This window comes from Sceloporus undulatus, chromosome 6, assembly GCF_019175285.1.
Source record: "Sceloporus undulatus isolate JIND9_A2432 ecotype Alabama chromosome 6, SceUnd_v1.1, whole genome shotgun sequence".
NCBI classification, from domain to species: domain Eukaryota; kingdom Metazoa; phylum Chordata; class Lepidosauria; order Squamata; family Phrynosomatidae; genus Sceloporus; species Sceloporus undulatus.
The window spans coordinates 61194048-61211124 of record NC_056527.1 but is presented as its reverse complement, the minus strand read 5'-3'; the positions used below and the strand labels follow the sequence as shown (position 1 = coordinate 61211124).

The following is a 17077-nucleotide window of genomic DNA, read 5'->3' as shown; positions in this document are numbered from 1 at the left end:
ACTGTATTGAGTTTGGTGTAATGGTTTGAATGTGGGAGTAGGACTCTAGGAGACCAGGGTTTGAATCCCCCCAGGCCATGGAAGCAGGTAGCCTTGGGCAAGTCACTCTCTCAGCCTCAGAAAATGGCAAAGGCAAATCCCTGAACAAATTATGCCAAAGAAACTCTGTGACAGGTTTGCCTTAGGGTCACCATATGCTGGAAAGGACTTGAAGGTACAGCGCATTACCATACTGACATGCCTTGATGGTAGGTAATTCAGAGCTAATAAACATGTTTCAGCAACATGTAATTCACATGCAGAGTTTCTACTTGAAACACACACACATGTGACAAGTCACTCATATGAAGTTGCTCCCCAGGGAATTACAGTACTTTCAATAAAACCACCACAATCCCTCATGCACTCACAGATTGTTTTGGATGCTAATACATGCCCCCATGTATCAACTGATATGTCTTCTAGAAAGCTTCCCTTTTCCCTTAATCCCTCATTTTCTTTATAGAGTTCCAAAAAGACTTATGGTGGGGCAGGAACCCTCCCTGCAATTACTGCTCACAATCACTGCATTGCATATCAGTCAATCCAGACTCCTGCACCAAATTTTAAAATAACTTAATCATTCATATAACTTTCAAATACAAGTTAATTTACAATCCTTATAAGCTCAATAGGCCTCACAAGCCTGTGCTATAGATTACAGTCATCACATGGATGGACTACTAAGTGTATAAACACTTTGTTCAACTTCCCTTCTGTGCGCATGATCTGAACCCATATGATTCTGGCTCCAGTTCCAGCAACATCAACTGGTTCACACATGTATGAAAACAAAATTCCAGTCAAGATTGTTAACGCTAAGCCTTTTAGCTCATTCTTGGTCATACATACATGGAAATATTTTACACAATGTATTTGTCAATATTTTATTTAATAAAAAAACCCAGCATGTTATCACATCTGACAAATGCTTGTGGCATTATTAGTATTACAAAGTGTGTAAACAAAATACAGAACTTTACTTACTGTAAAAACATTTTAAAAGCATTTCTTAGGATTAAAGCTAGCACCATTCTAAGTCAGAGGAGGTCTCACTACCCTGTGAAAGAAATGGTCCATTTTCATTAGTGCCCTGGAGTTGGAGTTTGTGTTCTTGCGTCAAGCTTTGGGTAGGCCTTCCACATCATTTTTGTGCTGTTTTAAAGGTTGACCCCTATCTACAAAACACATGTGCAACCTGAGATTTAATGTCAAAACCAATTACAACTATTCTTTATGTACCAGATGATTACTAATCAGGAAGTAGATAGCATATGTTGCATATGCAGTTACCCTCTACTATTATGCAAGTTGTGATATCTTGACAGTACATTTCAGATTTCTACTTTCTTCTGTAATATGCATGTAAGGTCTTGGCAAAGGTCAGGGCAAAATTAGAGGAGTGGACAACTGGCACAGGTTAGGAGACAAGCATAAAAACTTGTTACTAATAGAACTTCTTCTGGATCTGTAATATGCAGATTTTTGCTTTAAAAACATTTGGCAGGGGGTTGTCTGTCAAAATATGTTTTTCTTTTTTCTTTTCTTTTGCCTAAGCAAACTTTTTGTTAGTTGAAGCTATGCTAGTAGTGACCCCCAAACTGTGCTCTTTAAGGGATTTTAGACTTCAGCTACCAGATTATTGGGTAAAATGGTTGAGGCTTCTGGGAGCTGAAGTCCAAAATCTCTTAAAGGGCGTAATTTGGGCACCACTGCACTAGACAGAAGCCTATGCACATTTGGTCATGATACAGAAGCACATGGTTGGATAATAACCACCATGCAGAGATGCACAAATTTAATGGAATCTTGTACACTTTTGGATCACAACCCCCTCCTACAGTATGTCTCTAAAACTGCTACAGAAATTGTGTGTCATTACAGCAGTGGCTGTGTTTACCTTCTTAAAAGTCACTAAAACCCATTTTGAGGCACTTCGTAATTTACAATATAAATGCCATGAGAGAAGTCTTCCATTGTATACCTTTGATTTAACCTGAAGTTCACTCAGAAACAGGTGTATACATTTTCAGTGTGTTTCCTTTAAGTATGCACACATATTTCAAACCATTTCTGTGCTGCATATCCTCTCTAACAGCAGTTCAGCTCTTATAAAAACAAACTACCCTACAGTTCATCATGCCCCTGTGGCTCCTGGTCTTTCAATTTGAATTCTTCAGCAGTAATCTTGCCATCGCCATTCCGGTCCTGATTGGTGAACATATTTTTCACAATTGTTTCAGAATCAAAGCCAGGAGCTAGTTTTCCTTTTCCAGAACTGACTTGTTCAAGGATATAGATGGTGAACTAGGATTTTAAAAAGAAAAATGATCGAGATAGAAAACTCTTAAGAATTCATACAGCTGGTATCTTCAGATCTCAATGTATTAGAACACATTCATATTCAATGATAAGGCCCAGTTCATGCAGCAGATTGAATCTACATTTAGGCACGTTTAGCAGTATTTTGAAATAAATGGAAGTGACTTATCACTTTTTAATTTAAACCCTGATTTCAATGAGTCTGTTCTAAGCATGACTGAGACACAGGGATCCATTACACACACACACACAGACACCCTGTGTAAAGGGAAAAACACATATGCTCAAGCCCTGCTTAAAACAATGGGTGCACACTCCCATGCGCACATGCCATTTTTTTAAACGGGGCTTGCCTTCCATGTAAGGTTAAAGACGCATATGGTGCGCCCATGAATGGTGCAGGCGCACTGTACAAGATAAAAGATTTTGAAATTTAGACATTACAGACTTTGGAAATGCATCCACCTCTTTTGGACTAAAAAGTAATGAGGGAAAAGGGAAACCCTCACAAGCCAAGCTTAATTGGTTATCATAGTGATAGCACTTATGACTTTTTGATAATCCCCAATGCCACAGAAGCTAATTTAAATCAGATACACTACAATGGGGTAGCTTGATTATGCAGACTCTCTTTCTTGAACAAGACCTGGAAGCATGCACAGATTTCTACATCTAGAACAGTGATGGCGAACCTATGGCACACATGCCAGAGGTGGCACTCAGAGCCCTCTCTGTGGGCACACGTGCCGTCGCCCCAGCACAAAGTTTGCCAGAGTTTGTTACTAGAAAGCCAGAGGGACATGGCACTTTGCAATAAGTAAGTGGGTTTTGGGTTGCAGTTTGGGCACTCGGCCTCTAAAAGGTTCACCATCACTGATCTAGAATGTCCAAATGCTTTGGTTCCATTATTCAGAAATGTTTATCTGTCACAACATCAACACAAGCATAAATGTATTGCTTAAAGCAGAAGCAGGCCTTCCAGATACTGATAAATTCTTTCCATCATCACCCCTCACATCAGTGAATTTGAGTGATGTGCATGGAAATTAATATCCCATGAACAGAAAATCACAGGTTCTCTAACCCTGATTTAAATGAAGAGATTAGGATTCCTGTCCTCAGTGTACTATATCACTGCCACTTATCAAAAGAAATCTTTGCAAAGCGACTTTAATAGCCCAAATCTTACCTCTTCCAGAAGAACCTCTCCATTGTTATCCTTATCGATTTCTTCAAAGAGATTAGGAGAGACTTCCTCATGCCATACAAACATGTAGCCTTCTGGTAAACCAGATACCAAATCAAGCAGTTCAATGTCAAAAACTAATACAGCACTACCAGGCACTTCTCCTTCTGTAACAGTAACAAAAATGTTAAACATTGTAATGAAACATTTTGGCTAATGGAGGCAGATTGATGTGGCAAAATCTAATCCACACAGTACAAACATATGCAAATTATCCAGCTATTGTTGGCTGTTGCATTTCATCCACTGAGATTATATATATGTATATTACCTACTGATCCAAAAGAAATGTGATGGTTTTTTTAATTTTCCCAGCAAGCATACCATGTTTTGTGTTTATTTGCATGCTTCAGTTTACTTTTACATTTTAAAAAACAATTGCAGTTTATTACATTCAAGAACCACATCGCAGCTCCAAAAACCCGCCTATCTCACACCATTTATCTCACATTATTTAGATTATGTCCTATGAACAGAAGAAGGGACCAAAGAGGAAATACCACACTGGAGCTGCCCAAGAACTAATTAGTATATTTGAATAGTGAAGATAGGATGAATTACTGGAGTGACTTATGGTACCAAGTGTAAAGGAATTCATGTGTCAGTCACTACTAACTTCTTAGCTTCAGTACAACAAACACATGAAGGTGTGCGAAACACTTACATACTTACCAACTCCAGCTTCTCCATAACCAAGATGTGGTGGAATAATAACCGTTCTTTTCTCTCCAACACACATATCTCTGAGACCTATATCCATGCCCAGTACAACCTGTCCAGAGCCTAGAACTATATTATAGGTTTTCCCAAGGCTAACTCTGGAAAGAAAAACAAAACATGATGCTTTACAAACTGTGATATGCTAACGAAAGAATCAGAATTTATCTTCCTCTAACTTTCTGGTATATTTCTTCCCCCTAGTCCAGTTTACTTTGTGATGATCTTTGTGTGATTATGATGATGACGATTATTATTGTTGTTGTTGTTGTTATTTAGATAGCGCCATAAATTTGGATGGCACTTTACAGGCAGCATCAAAATAGCATATAACCTGCCAGTGGTGTACAATCTAAAAGTGGTAAAATAATAAATTACTGTATACAAAATTAAGCAAGCTATGGAGTTAAAATACAAACTGTAAAAACAACTAATACATATAATCAAATATAAAATTATAAAACAATATTAAAATACAGTTCCAAATGCTTTAGAGAACAAGAAAGTCTTTAATTCCACAACATCTGGAGGGACACATGTCCACCAGCCCTGGTGTACCTTATCTCTTGCTATCACCACTACTCTTCCCTCAAACTTACTTTAAAGGAATATAATGAATTTATAGAATTAAGTAATGAGAGCTGACCCATATTTATCATTCTCCAAATGTGACTCTTCCAAAATATTAAATAATATATGATCTACTTACGTTGAATCTAACAAAGTGCCATCTAGTAGTGAGGCATTGTAGTGATACTTCAAGTAATCACCTTTTTTGCTCAGAACTGAACAGTTGCTAGGTTTGTAATGTGTGGTAATAGCAACAGAATCCGAAGGATTGTGGAAGTCCATCACATGGATGTCAAAGACTAGTACAGCAGACCCTGGAATATTTCCTGTAATGACAAGCAATCATATGAACAGAAAGACTTCACTCTACTTCTAGAACTGTACTGAAAGAAAACATACTTCAAGGAAGTATCAACAAATAAGAGTAGCATATATGGGAAATGTAGGCGTTAAGATGAAACTGCAGTCCTGTGTAAAGTTATGTTACTCAACTCATACTCATCCCACCAGTCTTATACTGGATACTTAGATTAGCAACAATAATTATGAAACTGGTGTAACTTTTGCACTGATCTGAAATGTCTGACATTTGGAAACACATCTGGAGGCACAAAATATACTACATTTTTATACAATGAAAATGGTGGGACAGCAGTACAGTCGGCCCTTCTTATACACAGATTTTTTTATACATGGATTCAAGCATACACAGTTTGAAAATGTTCCCCAAAAGTATAAATTTCAAATATCAAACCTTGATTTTCCATTTTTTATAAGGGACACCATTTTGCTATGTCATTATATTTAATGGGCAAACGAAGATTCAGAGATATATTTAATGGGACTTGAGCATACATGGATTCTGTTATACACGAGGGATCTTGGAACCAAACCCAGCATATAACAAGGGTCCACTGTACTTAGAAAGAATGCATGGAATTAAAAGCTGTATTCACCTCTTCCCTCTTCTCCATACCCAAGGTGAGGTGGGATTGTTATTCTCCTCTTCTCTCCAATGCACAGACCAAGCAAGCCTTCATCCATCCCAGCAATCACATAACCTTTCCCAATGTAAGTATCATATGTTCGGTTCCGAGAGTAACTACAGAAAAGACTTTGCTTTATTGAGGCCACTATCAATAAGAAGACATTGAGCTAATGTAGCACTATATCAAATACTAAGAACAATAAGTATGATCTGCACATAGTTCACAAATGATATTTTGAATAATAATTTTGGCTCTCTCCCCTGCTTTCCAATTAACAAGGAGAAGGTTGCTGGTATAATAAAACCAGAAACAAAAACATGAAACTGGAACAAACACATCACAGAAAAAAATGGGCTTCAATAGGTTTAAGAGTCACTAATTTTATGCTAAGAATTGAGTTAATTTATTTGACAGAAATGAAAGGATATGAATCGGACTATGGTTTCTTTACAGTAAGATCTGTACAAAGCTGCTGTCAACTACTGGGATAACAGATGTCCAATACTTAGGAAAAGAATGTAGTTTCCACTTTCAGAAACATTTGATCTGAGAGGGAAAGGCCTTGTGCATTCATGTGCTGAGGCTGGGAATGAATGCAGTAATGCAGGCTCCCCCCCCCTCCGTCCCTGTCACAAACATCTAACCTGAATCTTTTTGATAGAAGAATCAAGTGGCCAAAGCTACTACCTAAAGGAGCATTCAACAGGAATGGGGAAAGTGAGGATTCTGATCTTCACTTTTATGAGCCCCAAAGTCCTGACTAATGCATTTTAAATTACTTGCCCAGTCTGGTTTTCAGGAAATTTTCACCAGACATCTCAAACACCCCAAGAATGTGTCAGAAATATGCAAAAATGCCCTCTTGCTTCCCAAAAATACGCTTTCCCCAGCCTTATAGAAATCAAAATGGCAACATGAAATAAATCTGTATCACTTTCAGTTGCCATTTTGGCCAATATAAGGCTGAAAATATGTGAGTTTGGCAGAATGATGGGAGACATTAGCAGGGCCTGGGGGAAAGCTGACTCCCAGCCCACTTCTGATATAGAACATCTGGTTTAGACTAGACATTCTCCATATCACAGTAGCAGCTTGGAAAAGTTATTTTTGGAGTTTAACTCCAGAATCTTCCAAACAGCATGGGTTGTACATCTCTTGTATTCAAGAGATGTGGAAATTGTGGTGCAAAGAACTACATTTTCCAATTTGAAGGTAGGGCCTTGAATAGATTTTGTACTCCACATCTGCCAACCAGTTTGACACAATGATATTTATGTATTTCATATTTAACCCACATTTACATTATTAGCATAACACCAGTGTCCGTGAGCCAGCAGGTAACTTAAGACAATAACTGGGGAAGTACATTTAAAATCTTTGGTTTGATCAACAAGATCAAACACTGGCAAAATTGCAACCACTTAGAATTCCAGTATTTCTCTTGCTAGCAAATTATTCAGGAATTTACAGGAATGAAGTGGAATTAGTTCATGCCACTCTAATAAGTATGAAAAGATTTGATAAGCAATTCTATTCTAACTTAGCATAGTTGACATTCTGTGATAGGAAAAAAAATTATAACTGTGTAGAATTAGGTTAGGTTACACTAATTCATCACAATCACTTACCTCCAGTTCATTAGCCTGACAACATAAAAGGCAAACTTTTGCACATTAAAACTGCTCTAAAAAATATCAAATACTTGTAAAATTTTCAAATGCATGAACTTGTTGTCTGTTAGCTATTTTTAAAAGTAACACTGCACACACCAGTTTCTGTACTGTTATTTTAATCACTTGTTGCAAAGACCAGAAGTTTCCCCTCAAGTTTAGCTGCATGAAATTAAAGATATGCTTTTAGAAATGTTTCTTTTTGTGTGTGTATCGCCTGCTAAGGGCACATATAAAAACTTTCTGTTTATTTATCTGGGTACCTGGAATCAAACAATGTGCCATCCAGAAGTGTGCCATTATAATGATATCTAACGAAGTCCCCAACTTGGCTTTGGCGTTCACAGGATTCAGGCACATATTGCTTTTCCACAGTGATAGTGTCTTTGGGGTTGTGAAGGTCTAGGAGAACCACATCAAAGACCAGAGAAGCTTGTCCAGGAATTTCTTTACCTGTACGCAATATGAGCAGCAGATAGTTACATCAACGCATTGATTTCAAAATTCTCGTAACATGACACATACGTGCCCACACATCAATTTCATACCAACATAGTTTTTATTTCTTTCCGTGCCAACTCTGAAGCAACCATATATATTAATATTAGTGCACCATGCACTGTTATCATCTAGAAGAGAGTACTATTACTTATACTTACAGCCAAACCATATATATATATATATATATATATACACACACATGTTTACTCAGACATCTATTGTATTCAATAGATGAACCGCTCGGGTTCCCAGTGATTGGGCGGTATATAAATAAAACCTATTATTATTATTATTATTATTATTATTATTATTATTATTATTATTATTATTAATAAAGTTCATTTCATGGAAGCACACAAAGAATTGTAATCTCAGTTCTTTCTCTGTAAGTACCATTATTATGCATGGTCTTCTTGCACTAGCATAATTATTCAGTTCTTCAATCAGATGCTTCAAGAGTCCACTATAATAAGGTCAGTAATTCTGAATTCATGTATATTCCCACCACAAAATCCAGATACCAGTGTAAGGGTATGTGATGCTCTGGATTTTTGAGGGGGAAATTTGTTTCATTTATAAGATATTAAGCTAATATAATAATGTATATCACAATGGATGTTATATGGTAAGGATTGGTTGGGAGGGGAGAGAGAACAGAATTGGTGATTGGTGAGATGTCTGAAGGGATTTTGAAAAGTCAGGTATAGCAGTTAGGCAGAGGGAGGGAGGGTTGAGTCTGTCATGGTTAGGATTAGGACTCTGTCAGGATTAGGAATTTAGTTAGTGGGTTTAGGAGTTTGAATGGTTAGGAGAGTTAGAGTCTGGTTCAGAGTTAGCTAGGTGATGAGTGTGAAAAAGAGTGAGAAATGTGATTTAGATATATTAAATAAGTAATCTGTAATATTACATTCCATTTCTGTTTAAAAAAATAATTATTTTATATCATACACTTTTGTCTCCAGGAATGCTACGTAATGGAAAGTTGAGTTCAAACACAGTATCTATGCTGGCAGCAGTTAATAAAGAGAGGTGGTGTCCAATAGGGATAGGGAATAAATAAAATCTCACATGGGAACTATGAGGGCATCTAGGAGGTGGCCCAGGTTGGTAGCCACAGCAGTCACACTGGTGGCAGTGGTGAGGATAAGGGGAAACCATCACATTTGGCGGCAGTGATTGGGATTAGTGGAGAATCCCATAGAGTACTAGGAAGATCATCATATTGTAAAATGATCCACCAAGCCAGGGTGCAATTTAAATAGAGTTCAGACAAGAAAATGCTCTTTATGTGGATTAAGACACAACCAGTTATTCCTTGGGAGTATAACTACACCTCTGCATTTATCAGGTACAAGAATCAACCATAATAAACACTCTTGATATACACTACTTCTCAGAATTATAATCTTGGCTACATAAAAGAAAATTCCTTTTCTGTATTGCTGTTAATCAGTCCATCAATGTCCTTGTCCTGACATGCACACATACATACATACATACACACATAGTTTAAATGGCATTCTGTCATCAGGCCCCATTATATTACCTTATTTGGTAGTCATGACTTGGTTATCTGATAGTTATGGCCTACAAAGTCATATATGGTTTAGGACCAGAGTATGCAGAAGATTATCTTTCTAGCCTGCCTGAATTTTAAGTCCTTTGGAGCAGGGCTTTCTCTTGGTCCACACCATCACTGGTACACTTAATAAAGAGACATGAGAAGATTTTTTTGCTGGCTGCTTTCAGGCAGTGGGACTCTCTCCCACAGCTGGCTGGCTCTCTGTTTTTCCTTCCACAGGCAGGCAAATCCTTTTTTATTTAGAATGGGATATGGCAATTAACTGGTTGCTGCAGAATAATATTTTAATGGAGTCTATTTAATATACTTTTTATTCTGTTTTGTTATACAGTGGAGCCTTATTATCCACAGGCTTGCCAACCATGGATTTAAGCATCTGCAGATGACAACATACACACACATTGTACCGCCATTAGAGACAATGGAACTTGAAGTCCCGCATTTTTGGTATCTGCAGGGGAGAGGGTCTGGAATGGATGCCCTGCAGATACCAATGTTTTTACTTTTAAATTAGCATTGCTTTTGACAGTATTGGTTTTTTAAAACATTTTTATTATATTTGTTTATTAAATAATTGAACACACACAAGATACTCCGATAAAACATTGAAGGCAAATGTACACTGCACAATGCAAAATGAGTTTAGTCAAAAGATATTCTTGCTATTCAATAATATCCCCAACAATTTCACCTCTGTGCTGATAAAAGATTAGTAACCAATCAAACACTGCGTTTAATCACTGATCAACTGCTTCCTGTAAAAATACTGTGAATTCACATTCTTTCAAATTATCTTTGTCATTTCATGCATCATGGTAACCTTCTTAATAGTGACTATGGGTACAAACAACATTGGCATTTACCATCTCCATCTTCTCCATATGCCAGGAAGGGTGGTACTGTGATTATGCGCTTTTCTCCTACACACATTCCAAGGAGACCTTTGTCCATACCAGGGATTAACCAACCAATTCCCACATACGTGTCATATGTTCTCATCCTGTTGTGACTGAACAAATAAATAAGTACAAGTTATTTACAGTGAGCAGCTTCAGTTACTGCTGGAATGAGTAAGAAATGGGAAGACTTGGATACAGCAGAGTCAAAGTGCATAAATTTGTTTCAAACAATGCTACATATTGACAAAATCATAGCTAAAGCAAAAACAATAGCACTAATTTTGGGAGGGAATCACATTCTATCCTTATTGCTCTTGTTGCTATAGAGTATAGATTAACATATGAAACTGATTTAAACTGCATCAGACTATTGGTCCATAAAAATTATATGAAAAAAGAAAAAATATTTTAACTTTACCTTGAGTCAAACAGTGTTCCATCTAGAAATGTCCCATTGTAGTGGTACCTTACAAAATCAGAAACCTGAATTGTCCTTGTACAATTTTCTGGCTTATAATAAGTTTCAATCTGAACTTGGTCTTCAGAATTCCAAACGTCAACCAAAAGTACATCAAAATGCAGCACTGAATTTGCAGGAATTACACCAGCTAGGAATATAAAATATATTATGTAAAATAAGTTAGCACAGACAGAATTCAGTTTTCTCACCAAACACTAGTCCAGGCTTTAAATATAGCTACAAATCCCATGATGGCAACTATCGAATGTGTTGCTTGTGGTGCAGTAGCTGCTTAATGGAACCTCCTCCTCCTCCCAGACATGCCCCAAAAGTGTTTCTTTGTGGGATGGGAGGTGAGGGTTCCCAATCCTCTAGAACAGATTTTTGGGATGCATGTGGGGACTGCAGCGGAAGGAGGAGATTGTTCCCATGGCACTTCCACTGGATTCTGTTATTTGGACAGCGGACGTCAAGCAGTGAATCCTGCCCTGATCATCAAATAAAAGCACACCAAATGAAAACCAATCATTTTGCCCTGGGCAATCCATCTAAGACAGAGAAATAAATGAAAGAAATTAGATTAGAATCACAATTTAGATTTTCTCACAGAATGATAAAATCAAAATGTTCTTCGTTTCTTGATGTATACCCAGAGATTTTATGAATGTTTAGGTAAGAGACTCGGGGCTGGAACGGACCTGCCAAAAACCATGGCTTCCTGGTGGCTTTAGGGCATGGTGTGCACACAACACATGCCCCCAGGCCGGCAGGAAGCCAGTGTCACACCACCCAGTCATTTACATGGCGGCTGATTTATGGCACTCCAGCGGTGCAGTGTTTAGAAACTGTGTGGAAAATTGTTTGTGCTGCAGTGTAAAGATTTTTCTTTCTCATTCTTCACATATTGACTTGGTTCTTATGATCTATTAGAGCCAGACATACAAAAAAAATAGCTGTCTCTAGACTTCTAGAGCCACTCTTCAGCCACCTCAACATATGGCAGCATGTAGGGGATGCTGCTACCAGTTCTATTTTCATCAGTCCCCCCTCCTCTCAAAAGGAGGACAGGAGAGCTTGTGCCACTACTAGATACATCTCATGAAGCAACAAATCACAGGTCTGATGAGCTTTTATTCACCCTGCCTTGGTTCATCACGTCTAGGTTCATGATTTATACACACGGTACAGTACTTACAAACTCCTTCACTTCCATCGCCAGGATGGGGTGGAATTTTCACAAACCGCCTCTCGTTGACACACATGCCAAGCAGAGCTTCGTCCATTCCAGCAATAAGTTGGTCTTTACCCACAAGCACATTGAACGTGGAGCCTCTATCATAGCTAGAAAGTGATAAAACAGGTCATTTACATAGAGTATTTATTTGTAACATCTTGAAAATATTGTTGTTGTTATGTGCCTTCAAATAATTTCTGACATGGTGACCCTGTTGCATGATTTCTTGGCAGATTTTGTTCAGAGAGGGTTTGCCCTGGATTTCCTCTGAGGCTGAGAGCGTGTGACTTGCCCAAGATCACCCAGTAGGTTTTCAGGGCCAAGCAGGGATTTGAATCCTGGTTTTCCAGGGTCCTAATCCAACACTAAAACCATTACTTCATTTACATTAAATTCCTTTACTACTTATCCAGTGCCACATTACGAATAGAAGTGGGTGTATTCTACAACCAACTCATAACAATACATATAGTTTGTCCAAGTCAGAGTTCAATCCACCTTCCTTTGAGTTCCTCAGTGAACTCAAATACATTCAGTTATATCCATTCAGACACATGCAAACACAGTAGAGAAGGCAGGGCATGGACACCTTTATGGTATTACATGAAAGGACCATGAAATGGCTCTCCCAACAGGAAACAGATAACTAGTATTACATTTGGCAGTACAGTGGACTCTTTTTATGCGCTGGGGTTTGGTTCCAAAATCCCCCATGGATAACAAAATGTGTAGATGCTCAAGTCACATTAAATATAATGACATAGCAAAATGGTGTCCCTTATAAAAAATGGAAAACCAAGGTTTGATATTTGAAATTTATACTTTTTTTGAACATTTTCAAATCGTGGATGCTTGAATCTGTGTATAAATAATCCATGTATAAGAAGGGCAGACTGTACAAAAGTTTATATTTTAAGACTAAAGACAACACTGGAAGCAGCCCTTCTTCCCAGGATTAAGGGGTTTTTTAGATTAATGGAGGAACCTGCATGCATCTCTTTGAATGTTAAGAAGCTGACAGGCACACATTCCTGTGATGGGCTGCTCCCTAGATTTTCCCTTTCCCTTCCAATGTTATCAGGACCAACTGAACACACTTTCCCGCCTAAGGCTAAAGACGATACCTCTCCCCATTCGATGCAGAAAAGCCAGCTGGCCTGGCCATTGAATCTTACAAGAAAACCCAGTGATGGATTTGAATGCCTTAGGGTCACCAATGCTGGCTGATGGTGACTCCATCCTAGATTTAAGTCTGAACTGTAAAGGAACTACCCAAGGAGCTGAAGCTAGACAAGGCCTTTAAAGCTCAGACTAAACCTTTGAACAGATCCACTGCAGCACCACTGGCAGCTCAGGGAAAGGCATGTGGCACATGCGTCCTCCCGCTTTTGCCACCCAAGGCAGCTGCCTCTCTCTACCTTACATTAAGATGAAGCTATGCTCACCCCAAGCTGCCTTTTCATATGACAAAGCTGGCTACTCTAACTGGCAATAACCATGGGCCACGGAAAGGAGGAGGGAGGTACAGCTCAAGCAAGCCACACTTAAAATTAGACTGGGGAGGTTGAGGCCTCCCAAAATGATCCGGCAAAACTGGACCACCAAGACTCCTATGTAGCTGAGCCTCCTCTCGTAAGTGCACTAGCCATACAACCAGGAATAATAAAGGATGCCTAAAGTCTACCCAATACACACTTACTTGGTATGCAAAAGGGATCTTGCAGCACCTTTGAGACTAATAAGTGAAAGACAGAAGTTGGTAGCATCAGTTTTTGTAGACTTGAGTAGGCTCAAGTCTATGAAAACCCATGCCATCAACTACTGTCTTTCAGTTATCCTCAAAGGTGCTGCAAGATCCCTTTGTATACGGATTTTCCAGTCAACAAGGCTATGTCTTTGAACACTTACTTGGGGATATGTTACACTTAACAAATGGAGGGCACTTTTCCATACACACTGTACTTATAAGAGTGTGCCACAGAAGCATGTTTAAATGATAAGGGATGGGAAAAGTCATTTGCCCTCCCCTCACAAGTACTTACAAGCAGGCAAAGTTAATAACAACCAGTCCCCCAATGTTGAGCCCCCACTCCTTAAAAAGCATTCCTAAGGTTCCTGGCAATGGCTCTCTCAGGCCGCAGAAATAACACAGTCTGACACCACTTTAACTGCCATGGCTCCATGATATGGAATTGTGGGGGTTGTAGTTTTGTGAGATAGCTAGCCTTCTCTGTTGGAGAGCTCTGGTGCCACAACAAACTACAAATGCCAGCATTCCACAGGATGGGGCCATGACAGTTAGAGCAGCATCAAACCGCATTATTTCCACAGTGCAGATGCAGCCTCGTATCACAGACTTCCACTTGGGATCCTTCTGTTGGTGACCAAAACTAGAACTTTCTGAATGAACCTACTCAGCTGCAAGACCCCATTTACCTTCCTGGAAGCGAGAGCCTAAACAGACAGGCCAAAATACAGCTGCTTCGGGCCTCTTTGGAAGCACACCGTTTAAATGACACATGCGTCTTAAGAGGCCAGAAGCTGCACCAAAGCCATGCTCTAGCCCAGTGGTTCCCAACCTGTGGGTCGGGACCCCTGTGAGGGTCGAACGGCCCTTTCATAGGGGTCGCCTAAGACCACCAGAAAACACATATTTGCCTGTAGCAATGAAAATAATGTTATAGTTGGGGGTCACTACAACATAAGGAACTGTCTTAAAGGGTCGCAGCATAAGGTTGAGAACCACTGATCTGGACTGGAGCGCAGCTTTGACGCAGCTTCTGGCCTCTTAAGATGCATGTGTCATTTAAACAGCATACCTCCAAAGTGACCCAAAGCAGCTATATCTTGGCCTGTCTGACTGTTCCTTTGTCCCATAGATTCCAGTGAGGCTTTCTTATTGCTGGCGTGCGCCTTCAAGTCGTATCCAACCAAGGCATTCAAATCTATCAGAGGGCTTTCTCTGCAAGTTTCTTCAGAGGTGGGTGGCCAGTGGCCTCCTCTGAGGCTGAGAGAGTGTGACTTGCCCAAGAATGCCACCCATGCATGGCTGAACCCCAGCCTTCAGAGTCCCAGCCCAACAGGGCTGAGATGGAGGGCCCCTGAGGTCCCTTCCAAGTCCTTGCATGGGAGTTCCTGCATGGCAGAATGGGGTCCCTTGGATCCTTGGATCAGAGTTCCTCTTCGTTGCTGTCACTCCTTTGGGGCCTGGAGGCTCCTCTACCTGGAGTCGAACTTGGCCCCGTCGGGGAAGGCGCCGTGGTAATGGTAGCGGACGAAGTCTCCCCGGCGGACGGCGCGGGGGCAGAGCTCGGGGACGGAGCTCTGCTCCACGAAGATGCTTTGCTCGTCCCAGGCAGGGACCATCCAGGAGGGAGAGGAGCCCGAGGAGGGCACCGGGGGGGCCTGGCACGCCACGCACCGCGCCAGCAAGGCCAGCAGCAGAGGGGAGCACCAGCGGGGCCTTGCTTTCTTCGACGCCATCCTCCTTCAGTCGGGGCCTTGCTTTCTTCGGAGGGAGGAGGAGGAGGAGGAGAAGGCCCAAGGCTGAGCCCGGCTTCCAGGCTGCAAACGTGGAGGAGGAGGAGGAGAGGGACTGAGAGAGCCACCTCCCAGCAAAGGGAGGAGGAGGAGCCTCCGCCACGTTATTGTTATTGTTATTATTGCCTTAGGCAACTTCCTCAGATGCATTGAGACGCAATCGTGCTAATTAGATCTTCTCGTAGCACCTTTGAGACTCATTAAAAGAAAGGTGGCAGCAGGAGCCTTCCTAGGCTTCAGTGCTTCTTCCTCACAGATGCATTTAGAAAGAGACAATGATATTAAGAGTTAGAGGCACTTCCTAGCGCCTTGGAGGCTGAAAGAAAGAAAGGAGTTGGCAGCAAGGGCTGGCTTTCCTCCTAGACTGAAATCTACTTCCTCAGATGCAAAATGGGAGTAGGCTTTCATCTAGGAAAGCCTCTGGTGCTGCCAAGGTCTTTCTTTCAGGGAGTCTCCACTGTGAATCCTCACAGGGCTGCGGAATCCTGGGAACTGTAGTTTATTCTGGCAGCAGAGCACTCAATCTCTCTCTCTCTCTCAATGGCTGCAAAACCACAGTTCCCAGAAGCCCCTAGCACTGAGCCAAGGCAGTTAAAGTGGTCTCGAAGTTTTCTCCAGTGTGTTTTGCAACCAAATAAATAAACCAACTACAAAGCCTAGGATTTTAATAATAATAATAATAATAATAATAATAATAATAATAATTTTGGCCTAGGATTTTGGCCTTCCTCCACTTTTTCTCTCTTGTCTGGGAAGACTCTCCTCCTTCAGGCCTTGCTAAGTGGCGCCATTTTGTATTCCCAACCCAAAAGGCCTCCTCCTCTTTCCCCTCAGTGGACTTTCTTCTAGGCCGCAGGGCAGCCATTTCCCGCCTCCTCTGAGTCTCTAGCCCTTATCAGACGAGTGTGGAACTGGGGGTCTTCTGCACTGGGTGGTTCGAATTCGCGTTATTTCGCACAATACCATCATACCAGCATTCGAATGGCCCAATCTGCACTCACGTGAATGCGTGAGCTGCCGAACTGAATGCGTACTGGCTCCTCTTTTTGGAGCGTGTTGGCCAGTGCGCTGATAAGGGGATTGGCAATATCCTGGATTGGGGCTCTGTTCGATCTCAGTGCGAATGGGTCTGGTGTGACCACCCAGTCCTGAATTCCATCGCAAGACCCCCAGATTCCAATTTTTACTTCCGGTGGGTCTTTCCTCTTGCCGGTTCCAAGGAAGCAAGGGGGGGCGGTTCCAGCGGCCTCCTCCTCCTCCTCCCGGCTTGAGAGGCATCCCTGGCTGCATCCCAGGCAGGGAAGAGGC

At 40.7% G+C, this 17077-nt stretch overlaps 1 protein-coding gene across 4 annotated transcripts in view; it reads right to left on the bottom strand.

The window, feature by feature from the left end:
- Positions 1-912: 912 nt before the first annotated feature.
- The window catches only part of FKBP9 (FKBP prolyl isomerase 9), a 20600-nt gene continuing 4435 nt past the window's right edge, over positions 913-17077 (bottom strand). Inside the window, exons 1-10 of one of the 4 annotated variants that reach the window (XM_042474278.1) lie at positions 15970-16093; positions 12191-12336; positions 10954-11143; positions 10500-10645; positions 7817-8006; positions 5851-5996; positions 5034-5220; positions 4280-4425; positions 3551-3714; positions 913-2346 (exon numbers count right to left, since the gene is read on the bottom strand). In XM_042474278.1, coding sequence (XP_042330212.1) covers positions 2167-2346; positions 3551-3714; positions 4280-4425; positions 5034-5220; positions 5851-5996; positions 7817-8006; positions 10500-10645; positions 10954-11143; positions 12191-12278 — 1437 coding nt within the window. In that variant the 5' untranslated portion in view covers positions 12279-12336; positions 15970-16093 and the 3' untranslated portion in view covers positions 913-2166. Of the gene's footprint in view, positions 2347-3550; positions 3715-4271; positions 4426-5033; positions 5221-5850; positions 5997-7816; positions 8007-10499; positions 10646-10953; positions 11144-12190; positions 12337-15452; positions 15866-15969; positions 16094-17077 lie in introns of those variants that run through there. The other 3 variants (XM_042474275.1, XM_042474276.1, XM_042474277.1) reach the window with 3 other exon arrangements.